Here is a 19,331-nt window from a genome sequence, read left to right as displayed (position 1 = left end):
AGCCGGGGCTATGATGGAAGATGATCGACTAATGACGCGAATTCGAAAGGATAGACTCCATCCCGGAGCAGCGGATCCCGTCACTTCCGAGAATCCTTTAAGCGCGAGAATGATTGCGGCGAAATTCGGTCAGTGAAGAGTCCCTTCCTGGGTTTGGTCACCCACCGGGATTTACTTCCGGATATATTTGGATAATATCATAAGTCCTGAGCTGGGAATAGAAAGCGTGGGATCTGTCCATCGCGGCTCTCTGGCGAGGCTTTTCCGCCGGTGGAATGTCAAGCTTTCCTTAGCGGAAGAGAGAACGCTCTCCCGTGGGGCTACCTGCGTTTGTCCACGATTCAAGCCCGGAGCCGCTTTATGATTTGTGGGTGGTCAGGAAGCGCGGAATCGGGCTGTTTACCAGAGTATGCACCCCGGGAAAATGCGGCCAAGACCATAGGTGGCAAAGTCGAAACAAGTGAACGGCCGCAAGCATCCCCCTTCCCCTGAGAACTTGGAACCCTCGTAAGAACGGCAGACTCTTTGTCTGCCATTTTTCCAGGGACCCGTTGACTTGTCCATTACTTCAGCTAGGCATGTCCTTATCGGAATCTTCCACTGCCTGATAATCCTTAGTTCGTCTTCACAGTAGAGTCAAGCCCGTGCTCGGTCGATCGGAATGACAGCCGAATTTGTTGATTTCATCGACGGGATCCCGTGAAGTCGAAGGGGGGAGCCCCGAGAGTTCCTCGGGGCCGGACCGGACTAAACCGATCAAGGAAGATGCTGCGGACCGTCATGTACGGTTCCAGCCCCCCTCAGGAGAACCTTACGCCAAGTTCAGAGCGGAGAGCCATCCACCGATTCCTGGGCGTGAAGACGGCCTCGATGATTCCACGGAAGTTTCTTGGAGAAACACCTCGATACTCGATGCAGCAAACACCTCAATGGTCTCCGGACATCCCCGGAGGGTCCGACTGATTGCGTGCCCTCAATGAATTCTCAGTCGAGTGTCGAGTGCTCCACCTCTGGTTTACGTCGGAGCATCGATTTTCCTCGAATATGTCAAGAATTTTGGCAAAGGAGAGTTTGTATTTCAAATCATTGAATTTTCCTTCTCGCCGAGAGCTTGACGGAGGACTGATCGGAAGGCGGTACACTGGAAATCGATTGGAGGTTTATGATCGATATATCTTGTGTCAATCCATCCAGCGTAGTGATGAGTTCTGGAGATTCCTCTGTTCATGAGTTCCCGGCTCATCTACTGGAGGGGGGTAGGGTCCGGGGGTGGCCCTATATGCCCCCTTTCAATCAGGACGTCAGAACTGCCTCGGGACATAGAGCACCTCGCTGCAAACTCTATTTGCCCGGTTGCTCCAGAGTCACATAGGCGGCCCAGACGTAAGGGAATGGACTATTGCTTGGCTCCGACGAAAATATGTGTGATCCCTCGAATCCAATTTTCTATTGGTTGAGCCTCCCTTCGGCCTCCAGCTTGCCCCGGCTTCCAAGGATCCCACTACGACCAGGTGCCGTCAGGAGCAGAATATAGATTTATCCGACGGAGCTCGATCGTTCCGAGCTTTAGGGTGCGCTTCAAAACAGTCTCCCTCGAACGTAGACTCCTGCTCGTCCTCTGGTTAGCCTACGACCCACAGACAGTTTTCCGCCAGGTTCGTGTTCTTGCTTCTCGAGAGTCACTCACACGGCTTACCAAACTCATTTGAGCTCACGGGCTCGGTTCCTTGCTGAACGCTCGCGTTCGCTCATCGAGGTCGGAAGCGAGCATCTGAGGAGCCCGTGCCATCCGCGATAGCTTGGGAGGACGGGCGCATGTGCTCAGGGAATTTCCCATCTCCATTTCAGGATATCCCGTAGTGCTCTCATTCTTCGTTTTGGGATAATCCACCAAGGTTCACTAGAGAGAGCGAGACATCACCGGGAGAATCATCTGCGGAACCCACATCAGAGGGATCCGGGCTTGACGTTGTGACGGACACAGAGGTTAGTGTAGAGCAGAGGTTTCAGTTTCACGGGGAACTCTTGTCGGAGAGGCCCTGTCCTCTAAGGAGGAGAATCCGCCGGTCGAGGAGACCGCTTAGATTTCGATGGAAGCTTCTCCGGGGGAGGGAGAGTCCGCCTCGAGGTTGCAGTGTGCCTCGGATGTTTTCGGTAGCTATTCATGGCGGCCGTGTGAGCCGTAATGGAATGCTCCGTGGAGGAGTGTGCGCGCGTCCCGATCATTCGAAATCTCGTCCCCAACGGGCACTGCAGCGAACGCGTTATATATTCCAAAACTCATCCACGTTGATTAGAACTCGTGAAATCGCGGATGGAGAGAATCCGGAGGGCAACAACTCAAGTTTCGGAACACCCTTCAGAGCCTCACCACGAGAAGGGGAAACGCGCGACGACAGGGAGATCATCGGTGGATGAACACCATTCGACACTTCGCAGAGCTTTGTAGGGGTTTCGTCGAGCCGCTCCACAATGTCGAGCTACGGAGAAGATGAGACCCTGAAAAAGTCCGATGGCTGTGATGGTCTACGAAACAATCTACGAAATTGTTTAAAGGTTAGGGACCCAATCGCAAACTCAAAAACTGATTTTTCCGATCTCTGATCGAAACGGCTCGGGGAGAGGGCGGTCGGCGTGAATTGGCCGAATTCGGATTCCCATCGGAAGCGTTCGGTTCCTCACCCGGGAAAAACTAGCAAGGTTTCGCTTCAGACTCGTTGGGGATCTCTAGAAGGAGGGACCTCCCAATTCTTCTAACCAGAGTTTGGCTTGCAGGACAGCGAATGCGTAAGAAATGGTGGCACAATGAAGGGTTGCCTCAGAAGTCGCGATGTACCAGAAGAATGTTTGAGCTTTTGGTCGACATTTTTCGAGTGCAAAAGATCGATGCTGGATAACAGAACTCGCTTCAGAGGGCGGAAAGGTTATTGATCGCCTTTTGAGCTCCTCGCCAATTCAGCTCCTCCCCCCAATCCATGCTGCGAAGTTATACAGATAATGCGCGCTGGAAACGAGATGGAAAGTAGGAGCCGTCTCGATCTGACACATTCTGAGCTTGACATGGAAGGGAACAATAAAGTCGTTATCTAGTGTTTGAGCTGATGGGTCCTTCATGAAATGCCTGTTGTTCAGCACGGATGCCGCGGCCAAGATAGAGGATCATTTACTCAGTTCCGAGTGGGGACGGGAAGAAACTACGACGAAACACACGGTTTCGTCTGCTCGAGCATGCACTCCGCTTCCCTTCGTCGGGAGCTTCATTCTATCCGTGATTGTGAACTCATTTGGCAAATGATGTCGGGCACTGATTGCGAGAGGACTCTCCCCGTCGGTACTCACGGTCAGACTAACAGCTTAGAGACTATTTTGGGAACTTTCGAACCACGAACCTCATATCGATGAGACTATGGGAACTCATTCTGTTCTGAATCACAACCTTGCCCGAGGGCATGTATATGAACAGATCTGAGTCTGAAGGCGTGGAATCAGGAGAACTCGTTCCACTCTGAAGATGAGCGGAGCTGACACCCACACCAGAATCGACGGGTCTATTCCATGAACAAGTGGGGCCAGGAGCATTCATAGAGGGGGAAGATGCTCGGGAGGGTTTCATCCATGAAATTTATTGATCGATAACACGTCCCGAACTCCGCATTCGCGGTCCAACCTTAGTATTTTCCAATCAAAGACCTATATTTGAGTCTAAATGTTACTAACAAGTAGATTGGAGACCCTGGTTTGCAAGTTACCACAATTGGAATAGATGGAGCCTTCTCAAAATTCATCGATCCAGCGTATTTCCCGCGGGAAGCCCCCACTCACCCCAGGTACCACGCAACAAGACGATGTACATGCTGTTCTGCCAATTTGTGCGCGTCTTGCTCGCAGCGCATTGAGCCCCATAAGACGTCGTAGTATTCTGTGACTGTGACGACCATTTTCCTCTGATGATTCTCCAGTCATCAACATACGAAACATCAATGAATTGCTCAAGACGTTCTCTCCGAGGTCCTTCCGTGTTCGCCAATTCACGTGAGCCTAGAGCCCCTGGTCGCGTCCGCAAGCGCCGAACTCTGATCATGTGAAGTAGACCTACGATCTCAGCTCTGCTTCACCCGATTCTCGAGACATGGGGAAGTTGGCGTTCAATCCGTCCAGCGATCGGTCTCCGTCTGTATTCGGAGTAGTCCGATTCTCGAATCTGGGACCATCCGACTCAGCTTCGAAACCCAATGAGAAAATTACGACGAGTGGACGGGTGTCATTTGGCTTTGAATTTTCAATCTTTGTTGAAGATAACCCGGAGGTAGAGCCAGCTCCTCGCTTAGGGTGCCCAAGTACCTGAGAGAGAGGGGAGGTTATTTTGTTGTCCTCCTTCCCGTCGTCGTTTCCAGGACAAATTAGAGGCCTCCATCTAGGTCGCGTCTCTCCCGAGGGGAAAGATGAACGAGTTCATGCTCGGGAAACTTGCATTGTCCCGGATTTCAATACATACCTGGATGTTTTCAATTGAATTGGCTGGGATGCCTGATAGGCCGGTGAAAGAGGTTTCAGAGGCGTCAATATCGGAGCTTCTGGTGAGAAAGTCAATCCTTGTACCGCAGCACCCACCAGGGTCGCTGGGATTAACGCCGCCATTGCACCCGGTTTCGCTGCATTGCTTTCGTGTATCCCTCCAGCGAAGAACATCACGTCAGGCTGGATGATTCCAGTCGCGTCTTGTACTGAAATCATAATCGAGTTTCTCTGTGAGTTTTTCTTTCGTACGGTCTTGCGCGTTCGAGGGGAACGATCGACGGTAGCCTCCATGCGACCCTGATATCTCATTCTTTCAATACTTATAATGACGTGTCTGACGAACTCTCGAGGACGTGAATTTTCCGACGCCCGTCCTCGGAGTCCGGGCACAACGCCAATGAATGTGAGACAGTCACCAATAAATCGTTCAACCGCGCGATTCGTGTCGCTGTGGAGGCAGATGAATTCATGGAAAGGGCGCCTCGAACTCGTTTTCGGAGACACGCAAACTTCACCGAACAGCGAGTTAGTCACGGGAAGGTCAGCTAACGGAACTTCGCTGCGACTTTAGCGGTTTGAGATCCAAAGTCAGCCACGTCCTAGGGTTTTCGAATCATTTAGTTTCTGAGCTCTGGTAGCCCCCTGAATTTTGAGGCGAGCGGTTGCTTTTCTTAGACCAAAGCAAAAAGTTGATTGTCGAGATTGAGCGAGATTCTCAATCATGAGGCCGTCATCACGGAAAGGCTAGACCTCGGTACGCTGATTTCCGCCGTTTAGAGCATAAGCTTTGTCTCCATTGAAAACATCAATTCCCAATAATTTAATCCTGTCTCGGACTGACTAATTCCATGTACAATGGGAAAGCAACCGAAACTATCTGCGGGGAAGTAGTTTGCTCTAGACGTTAGTTTTGGTCGGGTAGGAGCAGTGGCCTTCACGGGGTGCGCTGCACACCTACTCGGAGCGCGTAGGTCCGTATCGAGAGTGAGAGAAGTCTCAATCCGCTCGAAAATGTCAGTGGGCTGTTCCCGGCCTGAGCCCGTGCTGATAACGTTGTAACAATCGGTCTCGGATTTGGGGCGAGTCGATTTCTCCGAGCCAACGATTTTTCCGTGGTAAAATCCTTGACCGATTTCCCTGTCTTGAAGCTATTCATAGCTCCGCAATCGCGCCTACAGTCGATCCGAAGTCCGACACTAGATGAGCGAAGGAATCTCAGAGTGTGTTCCTCTGATACCGAGTACCTACACCTGCGCTCCTCTTTCCGACGATACGCCCACCGATGACAGGACTGGGCGGCCCGGGCATTAAGCCGGGGGAAAGCCGCTGCTGATTAGAAATGCTTCGCTACTTCCTCGATGACCCGACGGAGTCCCTTCTCGGCTTTGATCGCGTAGCTTTGTACTTCATATTGTCCCGTTATCTCAAACACAGAAAACCGCGCAGATGTAATCGATCTCAACCCTCTGTCCCTCAGTGCGGCTTTGGGAAGACAAACGCTCCATCTGTCGCTCTCACGACTTTTTGATTCATCAAGAATATCAGCGGATATCCGGAGAATCGTCCGTCTCAGCTAGATCTTCGAAAATTCCGTGAATACTGAGGCACAGCAACATCGAATTTCCCATGGTGTGGCGGCTCACGATGGGGCTCACATGCAAGACTTTGCAAAAGCCCGTGGATTCTTGAGCTCTGCTTGCACGCTTCGAGTTCGTCCTTCTCCCCCGAGTTATCGACTCGGACAGCGAAGCACGCAAGGCTCCGGAACTGTACGCGTCGATCCGAAGTCCAAATTCACCGCAAACTCAGCCAGATATAACTCCGACAAGGCTCATCGGCCGGGTCGCTGCATTCGCCGCGACAACTCGGATCAGGCGGGCTTGTCAAAACCATCATATCATTGGTAATGCATTCGCCGAGGATCTCGACAGGTCGAAAAATCCTTCGGCTGATACATGAGCGGTCAAAACAGATTTGCCGTGATTACACCCACCCCCCTACGGAGGAAATTGTATTGCTCCCCAGAAGGCGCTGCGGCAGTCCTGCTACGAAAGTGCTCCCCCAAGGAAGAATATTTTTCCTCAAAGTATCGAGATATGGTCGCGGCTCCTTGGCAAAAGAGCTCGGCGGGACCAGAACCATGCCACTCATCTACTAGATCTCTCGAACTGTGGTGTCTAAGAAACATCTTAATGACGTTGGATCAGAGAGATTCTCGGAGCTGGGAAGGCATGCTGGAATCGGATCAGGAGTCGGGACGGATGCTTCCTGAATATTCTCGGTTCACTATGCAACAGACAGAATGAAACGGGAATACCAGACTATGATACGATCCTGATCAGCTTGAGCTTCCGGTCACCGAACGGGTACGGGGAGAAGTTCGGGCTCGATTCCCGGAAAGACAGAAGGAAGGCGAGGATGAGTCTCCCAGCGGACGTGGGTGGGGAAGCTCCGCTAAGACTCACCTGCGGTCTTGAGTGGAGGAGCTCGAGGAATCTGTTTGCCCATTTTGAGGACGAGGAGTCTGCTTTGACGTCTGCAGCAAATTACGATTGTGGATGTTAATATGACTAGAGAGAACGAGGCCATGGCTAACGCAGACCAGAAGTGTAGAGCGGACAGCTGAGAATGGGGAGCGAGACCCACGCCATTGCCCCCAGTGTCCCCCGTGGCCTGTCCTGCACCATGACCTCCTCCCAGCGGGCCCGCCGGTGCCACCCCGACGATTGCGCAGCAATCCTGAAATGGGAGCGTGTCAGTTTTCAGTTGGTATCAATCAAGAGCAACGATGGTTTCGCCAGATGCAGAAGAGATATCATGTGGCAAGCTTTTGCTGTCCAGCTACCTAAGCTGGGTTCGGGGACATCCTCGAGGTCCTTTCCGAACTGTCGATTGGTCAGGCCCTTTTGTTACGATTATAAAGGGCGCAGAGAATTTCTCAATGCCCACAGAGTGTCATTCCAAGTCGTACTTGTTGATTCCTTGAGTAATCGGATTCTACGGGGAAGTTTCTCACTCCTCGGTGAGTTTCATCGCTCACATGCAAAGCTTGCGGCAGATCTCATGGGCCATTTCCTTACTTTTTTAATGCATGTCTCTGCAGCGCTATTCGGATTTGTTCATTTCTCCAGAAAGACCTAGCCCAGGATCGGACGAGAATGTACATGAGGTCCTTCCCACATCAATGCGGTTGCAACAAGGCGAGGACTCCTTTCGGGCTGGATAGTACTTCACAGAACGAGCTCAAGGCTTCAGAAAGAGTTTTCTGATGAGCCGTGGTCTTGCGGAGTTCCGCGGAGGTTTGCCACAGAGGCGGAAACCACCGCAGAGACACCAAGAGCCTCCGAGAGATCCTTACAGTATTCAGTGGTCACACGGGTAAAAAGGAGCTCTTTCAATAATTCTGGATCGCCGTTGGTCTGGAATCGATCAAAGTTCAACTGTTGAGAGAACTTATATTCACGGTAGCTTGTCAAGCTCCGTTTCCTGGCATCTTCTCTCGGAGCGGCTGAAGCGAATTCGGAGGATTAAACTTCGAGGAGGGTCTTTATAAGATATCAGACAAGCGCTCCATAGATTCGCTCTTGAGGGGTCTGGCGATCCCCTGTCAGCGGAGCCTAGACTGGCGTCTGCAGAAAATCACATCGCCCAACGATGATGGATTCACGCTTCCAGTCCGCATTCCATTTCCGCATCTGAGCGATGATCGATCTAAACTCCAGACAAACTTATTGAGTGTTCTTCCCGAGCCTCCGTGGGCGATAAAGCAGTTTACGAGGATTCCATCGATATCTCGGAAAGAATCCCAGAGTTGGGACTCTGGACTCTATAACCTAATTCCTCCCACGAACTTCTTGCGTACGGAGATTTCAGTGTCATCAGTTTGTATGACGATGCAGCGAAACATCTCATACCAAGCGTTGTCATCACCCGTTGCCCATATTTTCCGGCAAGCACGCTGATTGCGGCGTGATTGAGCAAGGAGATAAGTCCACAGCGCTCCTTGCGAGTACCAATAACGATGGCTCCAGAAGCCCCCGAGAGACTGGCAAATGCATTCGAAAACAACTTACTACATCAGACGCCGGCGGATTGTTCCTAGAACCGCGCACGTATCTTGTCGCATGGTTTCACTCGAGTAGGGTGTCCACTGCGAGCCGCAGCCAAATCGCAACTGACTGCCGGGCTTTCAGGCTCAGAGCGCGCGTACTCGTCGGATCATATGCTTGCATTTCCATGGTGATACTCTGTAGAGGGTAACGCAGATCGTGCCGTGCTTTCTGTGCGCAGGACGACAGGACACTGCCGATGATCAATATCGATCACGTCATGGCTCTGATAAGTTCGAGTCGAGAACAATTACGTCAACCTAAAGTCGCTCAACCTCGACAAACAGCTCTATCTATTAGAAAGATGACTGGAACTCAGTTCGTCGGAATTCGAAGATTTTGTCCAAATCTCAAAAATCATCCATCGAGGAACATCTCTAATAAGGCTCACGACGGCACCCGCTCCGTCGAGAGGGAGGAGGGGGTAGCCAAATAAAATTAAGCGGTGATGATTCTGAGACCCCCTATTCGATTCCTCCGCGTTGCTGCTGGGGCTGAGGGTCCTGAGCCGTCGCGTGTGGGAGGGGGGAACGACCTCTGATTCTACACGAGACATAGATGCATGTTGTTTGTGGCATCGGAAAAGTTTCCTCAGGCGACAGAGGATGACCAGAGTGGGCGGACATATTCAACTCGCCGGGATTCACGGTCGAGTGGATTTGCAGCGGTTGGAAATGTACGCGAATCGTGTCACTCTCTCCGTGGAATCAGATCTCACGAAACGGAACCTTAGGGAGGAATTCCGCAACTTGTCGTTTTTTAGGTCGCCGCTCGATTTCTTGACGGAAACAGAGAACTGAAAGATCTAGGTCAATGATTACCTCAACCTTCCTGGTGTGTTGAGAACGAGTGTAGCTCGTCGAACTTGTCACAATGCCGATGCACGGTCGATTTGTCGCATATTTGCATAGGATGAGGTTTGACGGATGCCGATGATTCTGGCGTAGGAGGGGTCATCAGGCGAAAGCTTCCGCTTTGCCTCATGATTAAGGTTGCACAGACGAGACTCTGGGCGCAGAGCGACAGCTCCCTAATTCGTTTTTAGTACACTCCTAGTCCACCTCGGTGAGACGCACGCTTCCTCGAATGAATCGTCAATCGGATCGACGCTATCCGAGACTTCGGAAGAGTCCATCTTCCGACGAAACACTATTCCCATTAAGGTTCCGCGAAGGAATTCGCATTGTAGGTATGATGATCATATGTATAATGAAGCATCGTATTGGAAAAGCAGCACCCTCACAGGGTGCCCGATTGACGTTCCCCATCCGGTTCGGGGTTGAGGAGCAGTCCCCTAGCCGATCGAGCAATATTGCTCCTCGGGAGCTTGAAGCGAGTGGCAGCGATCGGTGGACTTCTTCCTGTTCGGAAGTACGCGAAAGAGCAAACAATAGGTCAATCAATTGCTCTCCGTGGAGCTTATTCGCTCCCGGCGGATTGCATAGATTGGTTCCATGCAGGTGGAATTCCAACCCATAGATTTCACATGATTCCTAATCTTCGGAACCCGCACAGGGAGCGTCGAAAACCCGCACAAAAGCACCCGCGGTCTTAGCCCTATGATCTTGAAAGGTCGATCCATGAAGAAAATCGACTCCACGATAGAGCGGACTCACTCAGATACGTGATCATGAATCGTCGTAGCTCCATATCAGAAAACACCTTTACTCGATTGAGGTCGGTTAATTCCCGCTCAGACGCGGCGGGTCAGTGTACGATGCTCCAGGTGACCGCAACGGGCCTAGAGACAGCATCAGCTGAGGACAGTCCTAGATCCTCTGGAGCGCGGCATGACCGTATTTGACCCAGTGGCCTCACAACGAAGCGAAGCGATGTCATGATGAGCGGTGTCTGTTGGAAATGGGCTGTTTACGCACCTCCACGTTATCGACTGCCATTTATGACACTTGTTGCTCTTGGGTTCGGAGAGGCGTGTGAAACCAGACACCTAGACACCGGGAAGCGGGCTCGGAATATATGGGATTTCCAGCACTTATGAGAGGAAAACCGCGTGGATGTCAGATGCAAGAATGACCTTAGAAGTTCCTGAAAGGAATATAGAGGAGCTGATGAAGTCGAACTAGGCGCTAGCGATAGCTGTTCAAGCATAAGCTATGATAAATTACGCTTCCCTTCTTCTCGACAGACTGGGACGAATTTCGCTATTTTCAATGTTTAAAACGAGTTCTCCCGCAGGATGTTCCGGTTTGAATTCGAAATGGAGAACGAGACCGAAAACGTCGAGCTCGAACCACCCGGAACCATAGATGACGACAGCGAAACCGAGTTGGAGCCTTTCCACGAGATCGGAATGATCTCAGAACTGCCCAAAGAAACGCCTGAAATTACCGAGCTGCTCGGTGTTCGGCATTTTTCTGACGTACTCAAAGAAGATGATCTCTACCACAAAACTGAAGCAGCTCACACGGACCTCATCCCGAAGGTAAAGTTCTCTAGATGAGTCTGACGGCGAATCCGTTCCCCTGACGAACTCAGCCGTGGCATTCGGTCGTTTTTCTCTCCGCGCGGGCGAATTTTCGTCTTACGCTTCACCCTTGAGAGTCTCAATTACAGGTCTACGAAGGAGGTTTCAAGGTTTGGGAATGCACGATCGACTTGATAAAGGTCCTTTCAAACCGTCTCGAGTTGATCAAAGACAAATGTATTCTGGATCTCGGCTGTGGAGCTGGACTTGTCGGCCTGTATTGCGCCGAGCATAAAGCCAGAGAAGTCCACTTTCACGACTACGTAAGTTCCGTCTAGCTCGAGGAGCTAGTCGCCCTGAGCGATCATGCGTATCCGTTCACCGATTCCATTTCCACTCACAATGAGAATACAACTGATTTCGGTACGATGTGGTTCCTCAGAGCATAGATCGCTTCCTTGCAGAACGCTCCCGTCATACGCCACCTCACCGCACCAAACTGCAAGCTCCTTCGGAACACAGATGTCAAAATTCGATTTTTCTGCGGTGATTGGGCGCTCTTCCAGGTGATTACCGAGTTATGATTATCATCACGATGACAATGCTCACAATTATTCGCGCGGACACTTCCGACACAGCTCTCTACCTCACAGCAAGCTGGAGCCAGACTGGGAAATTAATTCTATTGTGGAATTCACAGGCTCCGACGAAGTACGATATGATTGTCACGAGCGAGACCATCTATCGCCAAGAAAACTACAAATCACTTTTGGACCTTTTCACGCATTGTCTCAAACCTGGAGGTCTGGTGAGTGGGAATTCCCCCCGCCCCTGCAGTTTCATGTATTCGCTCCTGAGAATTCGTTCTCCCGCCCCCAGTCGACAAGAGGAGCAATCGCCCCAGTCCCCCCGCTAAGGGAGCACCGCTCCTGATTGAACGACAGAAGAGTGTCAGATAGGCTCCGATATGGACGACCCGTCAAAGAGATCCGCTCCGGATACGCGAGTAACTCATTCGCTTCGCCTCACAGGTGATTGTTGCTGCCAAGGCTGTCTACTTCGGAGTGGGCGGGTCCGTTCACGAATTCCAAGAGTTCTGCAAGCAGAGCCTCTGGAACGTGCAGACATTGTGGAAAGGAAACGCTGATGTTCCCCGTGAGGTGTTCGCTTTGCAACGGTAATCGCGGAGTAGGAGAATGGCTAACGAAGGTGGACATCGCCCGAATGCTTAAGTGTGGGTGGAACCCTCGCGTGACGCGTACTCTTTTTCCCTTTATAGAACACGCGTTTAGTACAGGGATGATTACTTCTCCGACAAGTACTTACATTATTGAATTGGGCTCTGGTTCGAGCAAAATGTCGTCATCCGTGTGATTTCCGGGCTCTCTCGAATAGGATGGGTCTGCGCGTTATCCTGAATATAATTTCACTCGTGAGTGTGAGCATGTGTGTACGTGATAGCCAGTTTCCGACCTTCTCTGGATGAATATTGTTAATGAATGAAGATCATCGGGTTCAGACGGCATGTGTCAGAAGTCGCCGGCCTGGCGTTACCGTTACAATGAAGCTGAAGATCTATCCGCGATTTAGTGTACATAACGAGAGCGTTTGATCTCATGATCAAGTTATGCCCTCCTCGGAAATGGGGCCCGATTCGGTCCTCGCTGATTAAGAATTCAGGACGGTGAGAGAGCGGACGACCTGATTCGTCGACATCATGTCTCGTATTTACTCATGTGTAATAAGGTCCCGGATCTACTGGCTCGGGCGGTAATGGATCGATAGGGGGAGCATCAGGTCTACTCGTGAATGAGCCGATGAGCATTTGGTTGATTTTCATCTGAGGCGGCGAGTCTAACCGGTGGGCTACCTTAAGACGGAGAGACACTATCATACGTGCATTGAGGTGAAACATCGATTTATGGATGTATACCAAACGAAATAATGGAGAGACCCCTATGTATAGACGATATTTGCTGTCTGGGATTCAGGTAGCTCAGATTCTTATACACCCAGGGATACGTCATGGATCACGCCGATGCCACGACGGTGAAGATGATATCATTCCTAAACGTCCCAAGTATTGTGGTTTGAAGCCTATAGTACCGCGGCGAAGAAAAAATAAATCCTCTGGCCCCTCCACCCGAATATCTGTGTCTTGAAGTAAGGGAATTCCAGATGGATGGTCACCTAAGAGCTTTTCTACGCCACCCTCTGACTTCCGGGTGCTGTACCCGCGTTTCGCGCCTTCTCGGGGAATTTGATAACTCGATGCGATTGTTGAAGTCCCATGTTTTATTCTGGTTTCAGTCATCAGGAGAGACATCAACCGTAATTTTTGTGTACAAAGGCGTTCTTTGATGAGATAGGAGCTTGTATTTGAGATCGATGAGGCCGTCGCTCTGCCATCTCGAGGAACTGTCAGCCAACAAATCGAATCGTTTAGGATTAGGATTTGCTTTCTCATGAACCAGAGCCGTGTACCTGAAACAGGCCGTCGTCGGATATCGATCATGATCTTCTTCTCTCTTTCGACTTCGCACGACGAGTTTCGCTGAAGATCGAGGCTGGAAAGTTCCTGCGGGCATTGGGCAGACATTCTGGATTGATGATTTTCTTTGAACGGAGGGAATGAAAAAAATTGGGGTACCTCGAAATATCCGTTGACCATCGAGTGATATGGAGTTTTGCGGACTGAATCCGCAAGGCCAAGTCGTCATCCTCGGCACCCCATCCGAAGAATCGATTCGAGAAGCCATTGACCTATTGGAGATCGAAAATACTCATGAAAGTGTTCGCATACAATGAGTTACACATGTATGATGATCGCAGCGAGCAGATACCCCTTTCGGAGACCTCTATCAAGCGCATCGCGTACTTTCACGAAGTGGTCCTTCTGCATGGCGACGACTCCACCGAAAATATCGGCATACGGCACGACGTAGCGGAATGTATCGATTGCGACGCACATATGTCGAGGATGTTTGCTACACGCGTACAAGTTTCGCGGGTTTTCCGGGAGGAGGTCTACGTCGTGGAATATGAAACAGCAGTAATCCATGTCTCTCAGGGCTTCCTTGAAGCCGATATTCATCAATTTCCCTCGATTGAATTTATGTCGTTCGCTCTGCTCCACGACATATATCGAATAGTCGATGTTCTGCTGCGGCAGGAATGAATGCATGTGGCGCAAAAACACATCGAGGTGTTCCGATCTGTTCCGGAAGGGGACGATGATCGCCGTCCGGAAAGCGGACTCGCATCCGGAAGCACGAATCAACGGGAACCCGCTCTGATTGTAATGCCCGTGTAGCTCGCGCTCGAGCTGGGTTAGCACGCTCTCGTCGAGCACCCGTTTGATTAGCATGGACCCGGGAAGCGCAGATGACAAGGGGCACCGACCAACCAACGATGCGCATGAGACCAGATCCTCTTCGGGACTCGAAAATACGACGAAGCGGCCGGTGGGACACCGTAGAGCCAAGAGGAAGAGGGAGACGGCCAGAGCCATCATCCACTGCTCGCAGGAGAGCATCCTCAGCGATTGACATTTCGAAGATCTCATACCGGTGCGACTAGCTCCGCATTCAGAGTTTCGCAGACAGCTGACTGGGAGATCCGATCACAAACATCGCACACGAAAAATAATCTGAGGTCCAATCACACGTGGAATGAGCCACCTGGATCCTCTATCACAGTCTCCGAAGAATTCAGTGAGCATGGAACATGAGAATCAAATACGAACAGTACAAGGCTCGAAATCTAAGAACAAAAATTTGACGGGGGCTCCTCATCTGTATCGCGAGGAGGAAGGCGAGCCCGCCTCCGGTGCCGGACCGAGCGAATTTGTCATCGGACTCGACAGGAGTACGGCCGTTTCACTGAATGGAGGAACATATGCTGAGGGTACAGTCTCGAAGAGATTCAGACTCCCGACAAGGAGGGATAGTCGTAGAGATATCGCGCGCGGGGACCCTCGAACGAATGGAGTGTCGGTGGAAATCGAATGCCATGGGTGTCCAATGATGACGGTGATCCAAGCAGACGGGCTCAAGTAGTGAGGGCGGTTGTCGAGTCGCAGCAGATCCGCAGTACGAAACGACCCCTTGGAAAGTTTCGGCACTCATCTGCTTCTTCAGACGAGACAATCGAATGTTTCCTCCCCCATGCGAATCCTCTGCGAGTCACGCTGTCGCTCGACTATTGCACTGGCAAGGCATCGATCAACGAGCGTCGAGATTGCTTGGATTGCCGAACTGTCTCCTTTGTTCTGTCATAAGGGAGAGATCTCCCGTAGATATGTATCACGGAGGATCATCGCCCCTCAAAGACACGGGCGGATCTAGGGATCCTCCAAGGGGGCGGACAATGTATCGAAGAAGGGGCGGATTGGTGCCTAGTGCCTAGGTGCTCAAACATACGAAATTATCGGCAGTCAGCGCTCTCGAGGGAGGGGGGTGCGACTAATTGTAAGAGGTCGAACGCCGTCACGACTCCTCGTTCCTATAGATGAATGTACCAATCGCCCTGGCAAGCCCTTTCGTTCTCACGGAACATCACAGGCAGATGCGAAATCCGCTCGCGAACTCCACCAGGTTCAAACAGAGATCATCAATATCATTGTGTTCGAATTCAGCTTTTTCTTCAAACTTGTGCTGCCTGTGCCTCCAAACTTCGAACTCGGACCGAGTCTCTCTTCGTCTCACAATAAATCGTTTCTCGGAGATTCGATTGAGCTCTACACAGAACCATGGACATACTGAGACAGGAAATCGAGAAACGGAGAAAGCTTCTCGAGGAAACTGAACTAGTGGTGAGGACAGCAAACTCCGAATTTCTCTTGCGCATTGAAACATCTGGGGTGAGACCGGAACCGGTACTACACGCTTCGTGCCATGAAGATGAGTCGAGAATCAGCGGATATTCATTCCCATCCGCTCCGGTGACCAACTCACCCTTGTCAATCGTCTCAAAGTCAACTGTCAGAAATGAGGTTCCCTCTCAAGCTCCGCGACTGTGTATATCTGAGCTTAGATGATTTGACATTGATCTGAGGTTCCCCTTCCTCCGCGTCCAGTGTGCTCTCTTGTGATTCTGCTCAGTCATTGCGTCTTTCATGTTGCGGCCCGCTTGATAATCACTCTTCTCTCGCGGCAGCCGATGAGCTAGAATCTCGCCGCAGGAACCGAAGTCTCATCGGAATCATTTCGAATAATAGACTAATCATTCATTTATTCAAAAGACTCATCACGTTCCGAATGACTGTGCACCGCCGTGCTATAGATGCATTAAATATCCTGTATGGTTTTTTCCAGGGTCCAAAGAAGAAGTTCTTTAAGCGGAGCGAGTTGATCCAAAAACAGAGAGATGAGTACACGTCGGAGTTGAGAGAAAAACCCTCCGAAGAGGTGAGTGCGGCTTCTGAATCCTCATCGCCGGTTTACTTGGCCAGGTCGATCATTAAGCGGAGCTTACCCCGTACGGGCATCTTTCCAGGAGGAGGCGGCCGAGAAAGATCAGAATGAACCGAAAGCGTCCTCCTCCAAAACTGCCGGAGGCGACGAGCAAGTCCTCGCGAGGAAAGAAGTCATGAAGCGCTTGAGGTACTGATCGAGAGACGTTTCCCTTTTGAAGATCTGATAGAACCGGAAGCAATGGCGAGAAGTCGAACGACCGAGGAATGTCAATTGAGCAAGCACATACGCTAACCGCGACTTTTTCTCGCAGAGACCGCAACCAGCCTATTCTTCTGTTCGGCGAAAGCGAAATCGAGGCATTCCGGAGACTCAGGAAACTCGAAGTCCAGGAGCCGGAGTTGGAAAGAGGTTTCAGGAACGACTTCCAAGAAGCAATGGAAAAAGTGGACCAAGTTTACTTGCAAGAACTACTGCGAGACGGGGACCAGAAGGATTCGAAAAGTCGTCACGATGTGGCGATAAAGGACGAGGGCATGACGCACGAAGAAATGTTGGTGAGTGCAAACCATTAATTCTTCAGGCCGAGGAGTCGGACTCCTTACTGTTCTGTGGAGACGCTTCGCAGCCTCCTCTCGATCGATGAAATCAAGTTCCATGTCTTACCTTCCAGCAAATCGGATCGAGACTCGGCCAACCTTCGAATAAAAGCAATGATTGCTCCGACATTCTGAAAGTTTTGAAGTACATCCAATACCTCTGGGGTGATCAACTGAATCAGAGGCCGTTGGAAGAGAAAGCATCAATGAAAGGTCGACTGGTATCAGCCACCTACTCTCAAACCGGTGAGTAGCGGGGAGAATCAGATCGGACAATCATCGGCATTCGCCCAGGAGTCATGGCGAGCTGAAAATACAACTTTCCCTCCAGACTCCTACCTCCGGCCTCTGTTCAAGTTACTAGCGAAAAACAGCTGCCCGGAAGATATTCTGGAGCATCTGATAATAATCGTTGTTCATCTCACCGAAAGAAACTACGTCGCGGTAAGTTCATGACTTCGTGACTTCCCTCTAAACTCGTTGTCGCCTTTCCTCCTTCAGTTCCATTCCTGCTCTCGCTCTTCTCAGATACTCTAGGATATCTCATGGCTTCGGCTGATTGTATGCATTTTCTTCCTGAAGGCAAGCGACGCCTACCTGCAAATGGCAATCGGGAATGCGCCTTGGCCGATCGGAGTGACCATGGTCGGTATTCACGCTCGAACCGGTCGCGAGAAGATTTTCGCCCAGAACATTGCCCACGTTTTGAACGATGAAACTCAGCGAAAGTACATCCAGGCGCTGAAAAGATTGATGACGCAGTGCCAAAAGCTGTTCCCAACCGATCCCAGCAGATGTGTAGAGTACAATGCATAGATTCAAGCATGCTGTAAATATCTTGAAAGCGTTTGAAAATGTAAATAAAATCTCGAGATGATTGTGTAGATCAGTGTTTCCCAAGAGTTTTCCCCAATGACCCACATCTGGACTCGACAAAGACCCCATGGCCCACGACAAAACACACTCATGCTCCACACTCATGTCAACACTAATCGTATGGACGAGAAAGAAGCATAAAAGCATCCTCTTATCCACGGATTCTCGGACGGAGAAGTCCCCGCCCGAATTCAGCTCCCGGTGCATCTCGCGATGAGTCTTGAATCGATAGTATGAAAGAGTCCGGAAGTCCCGTGACCCACTTGGGAAATCGCCGTGACCCACTTGTGGGTCACTTGCCCATACTTGGGAAACACTGGTGTAGATCCAGGCTCATCCACCTCAGGCAGCATCAGCCTGTCAGTCAGAGCAGATATGATTGGGGAGATGAAGACAATGAGCGTTTCCAGTGTGATTCTCGTGGTACGCTCTGTCGCCGTCGTTCGTTGGAGGTCCGATGGAGCAGCCCCTTTCCTCCGTCCCTCGCCAAAATACAGTGGAATTCATTCTTCTCCAGTGAACCTTACCCATCCGACTGGCCGGGGATCCGGATCTTAATACATTCGGGGAAGCCTCGGCTATCATTAACGAGCCCTGTGCACCGCCCAATCTACGGGCTGGATAAGAATTAGCACCTCGCGCTCTGGTCCGTCGGAGGCACTATTGCAATCCGAGGCGGGGGTGATCCCCGAACTCACCGGCAGATCGAAACGTTTCGCTGCGAGCTCCAAGCCGAAGCACCGCTGCCTCGAGCAAGTCTTGAATCACGAAGCCTTTGCGCATCGTTTAACGAAAGTCGAAGTGGCAGAATATAATCTCCCCGGTATACAGCTTGCTCACCATGCTAATCGGTTCCCACGTCACTTACAAAGGGGGGTATGACTATCAGCACACTTTCTATTGTGCGTTTCCCCTTCGCTTTTGTAACCTTCGATCGTTTTCCGGAGCAGGCGTCCGCATCGCGCGCAGTGTGCACGTCCATCAGCGGTAATGACCATAATCCTCAGTTCTTGATGTATGTTCGCCCTAAAATATGCTAGATCGTAGCCCCGAATCACATCCGTTTTCGTAAGCATTCGGCACGATAGTGTTTTCGAAGTTTGAGAATTCGTGTTTCGGAGGGGAATCGATGAGGATTGAAGACTTCTGGCAGTTCCGTGGGGAGGCTTTTCCGCTGCTGATTTTCACGTCTGCGGCTAAGTAAGTGCCCCATCAAGATCACGGTGCCACACCCGGATCACGAGTAGTGTTCACGTACTACCCTGCGGGAGTAGATCAGTGTCAGTAATGATTTTCCACGAACATTTCACCACGATCGCTCATACGAGCGGAAGGGGATCGATTCTCATCCGAAAAAGCTGAAAACGCAAGGATCAACCGGCGAAGGAGC

At 51.0% G+C, this 19,331-nt stretch overlaps 4 protein-coding genes across 4 annotated transcripts; 2 read left to right on the top strand and 2 right to left on the bottom strand.

The window, feature by feature from the left end:
* Positions 1-4,241: 4,241 nt before the first annotated feature.
* LOC114828076 (uncharacterized) lies at positions 4,242-7,107 on the bottom strand. Its single transcript, XM_029110767.1, has 3 exons — positions 6,984-7,107; positions 4,496-4,724; positions 4,242-4,341 (listed from the first exon to the last, which is right to left on the bottom strand). Exons 1-3 carry the CDS (start codon positions 7,105-7,107, stop codon positions 4,242-4,244), a joined length of 453 nt encoding a protein of 150 aa, XP_028966600.1.
* Positions 7,108-11,025: 3,918 nt separating this feature from the next.
* LOC100898310 (histidine protein methyltransferase 1 homolog) lies at positions 11,026-12,576 on the top strand (the record flags this gene model as incomplete). The annotated part of the gene is made up of 5 exons (XM_029110771.1): positions 11,026-11,070; positions 11,202-11,375; positions 11,517-11,618; positions 11,753-11,860; positions 12,084-12,576. Coding segments are annotated over 5 exons (579 nt in total), but the record flags the coding sequence as incomplete, so codon positions are not given.
* A 782-nt stretch (positions 12,577-13,358) lies between these two features.
* LOC100907842 (beta-1,4-N-acetylgalactosaminyltransferase bre-4) lies at positions 13,359-15,057 on the bottom strand. The gene is made up of 3 exons (XM_003740898.2): positions 13,931-15,057; positions 13,703-13,815; positions 13,359-13,536 (listed from the first exon to the last, which is right to left on the bottom strand). The coding sequence occupies exons 1-3, from the start codon at positions 14,615-14,617 to the stop codon at positions 13,359-13,361; spliced, it is 978 nt and encodes a 325-aa protein (XP_003740946.1). The 5' UTR covers positions 14,618-15,057.
* Positions 15,058-15,688: 631 nt separating this feature from the next.
* Prp18 (pre-mRNA processing factor 18) lies at positions 15,689-17,899 on the top strand. The gene is made up of 7 exons (XM_029110784.1): positions 15,689-15,865; positions 16,368-16,460; positions 16,552-16,655; positions 16,780-17,023; positions 17,140-17,311; positions 17,397-17,509; positions 17,648-17,899. Exons 1-7 carry the CDS (start codon positions 15,803-15,805, stop codon positions 17,879-17,881), a joined length of 1,023 nt encoding a protein of 340 aa, XP_028966617.1. The 5' UTR covers positions 15,689-15,802; the 3' UTR covers positions 17,882-17,899.
* Positions 17,900-19,331: the final 1,432 nt, after the last annotated feature.

Source organism: Galendromus occidentalis, unplaced genomic scaffold (assembly GCF_000255335.2).
Source record: "Galendromus occidentalis unplaced genomic scaffold, Mocc_1.1 scf7180000077089, whole genome shotgun sequence".
Taxonomy (NCBI): domain Eukaryota; kingdom Metazoa; phylum Arthropoda; class Arachnida; order Mesostigmata; family Phytoseiidae; genus Galendromus; species Galendromus occidentalis.
The sequence above is the reverse complement of the archived record's forward strand: the minus strand, read 5'-3'. Positions and strand labels throughout refer to the sequence as shown.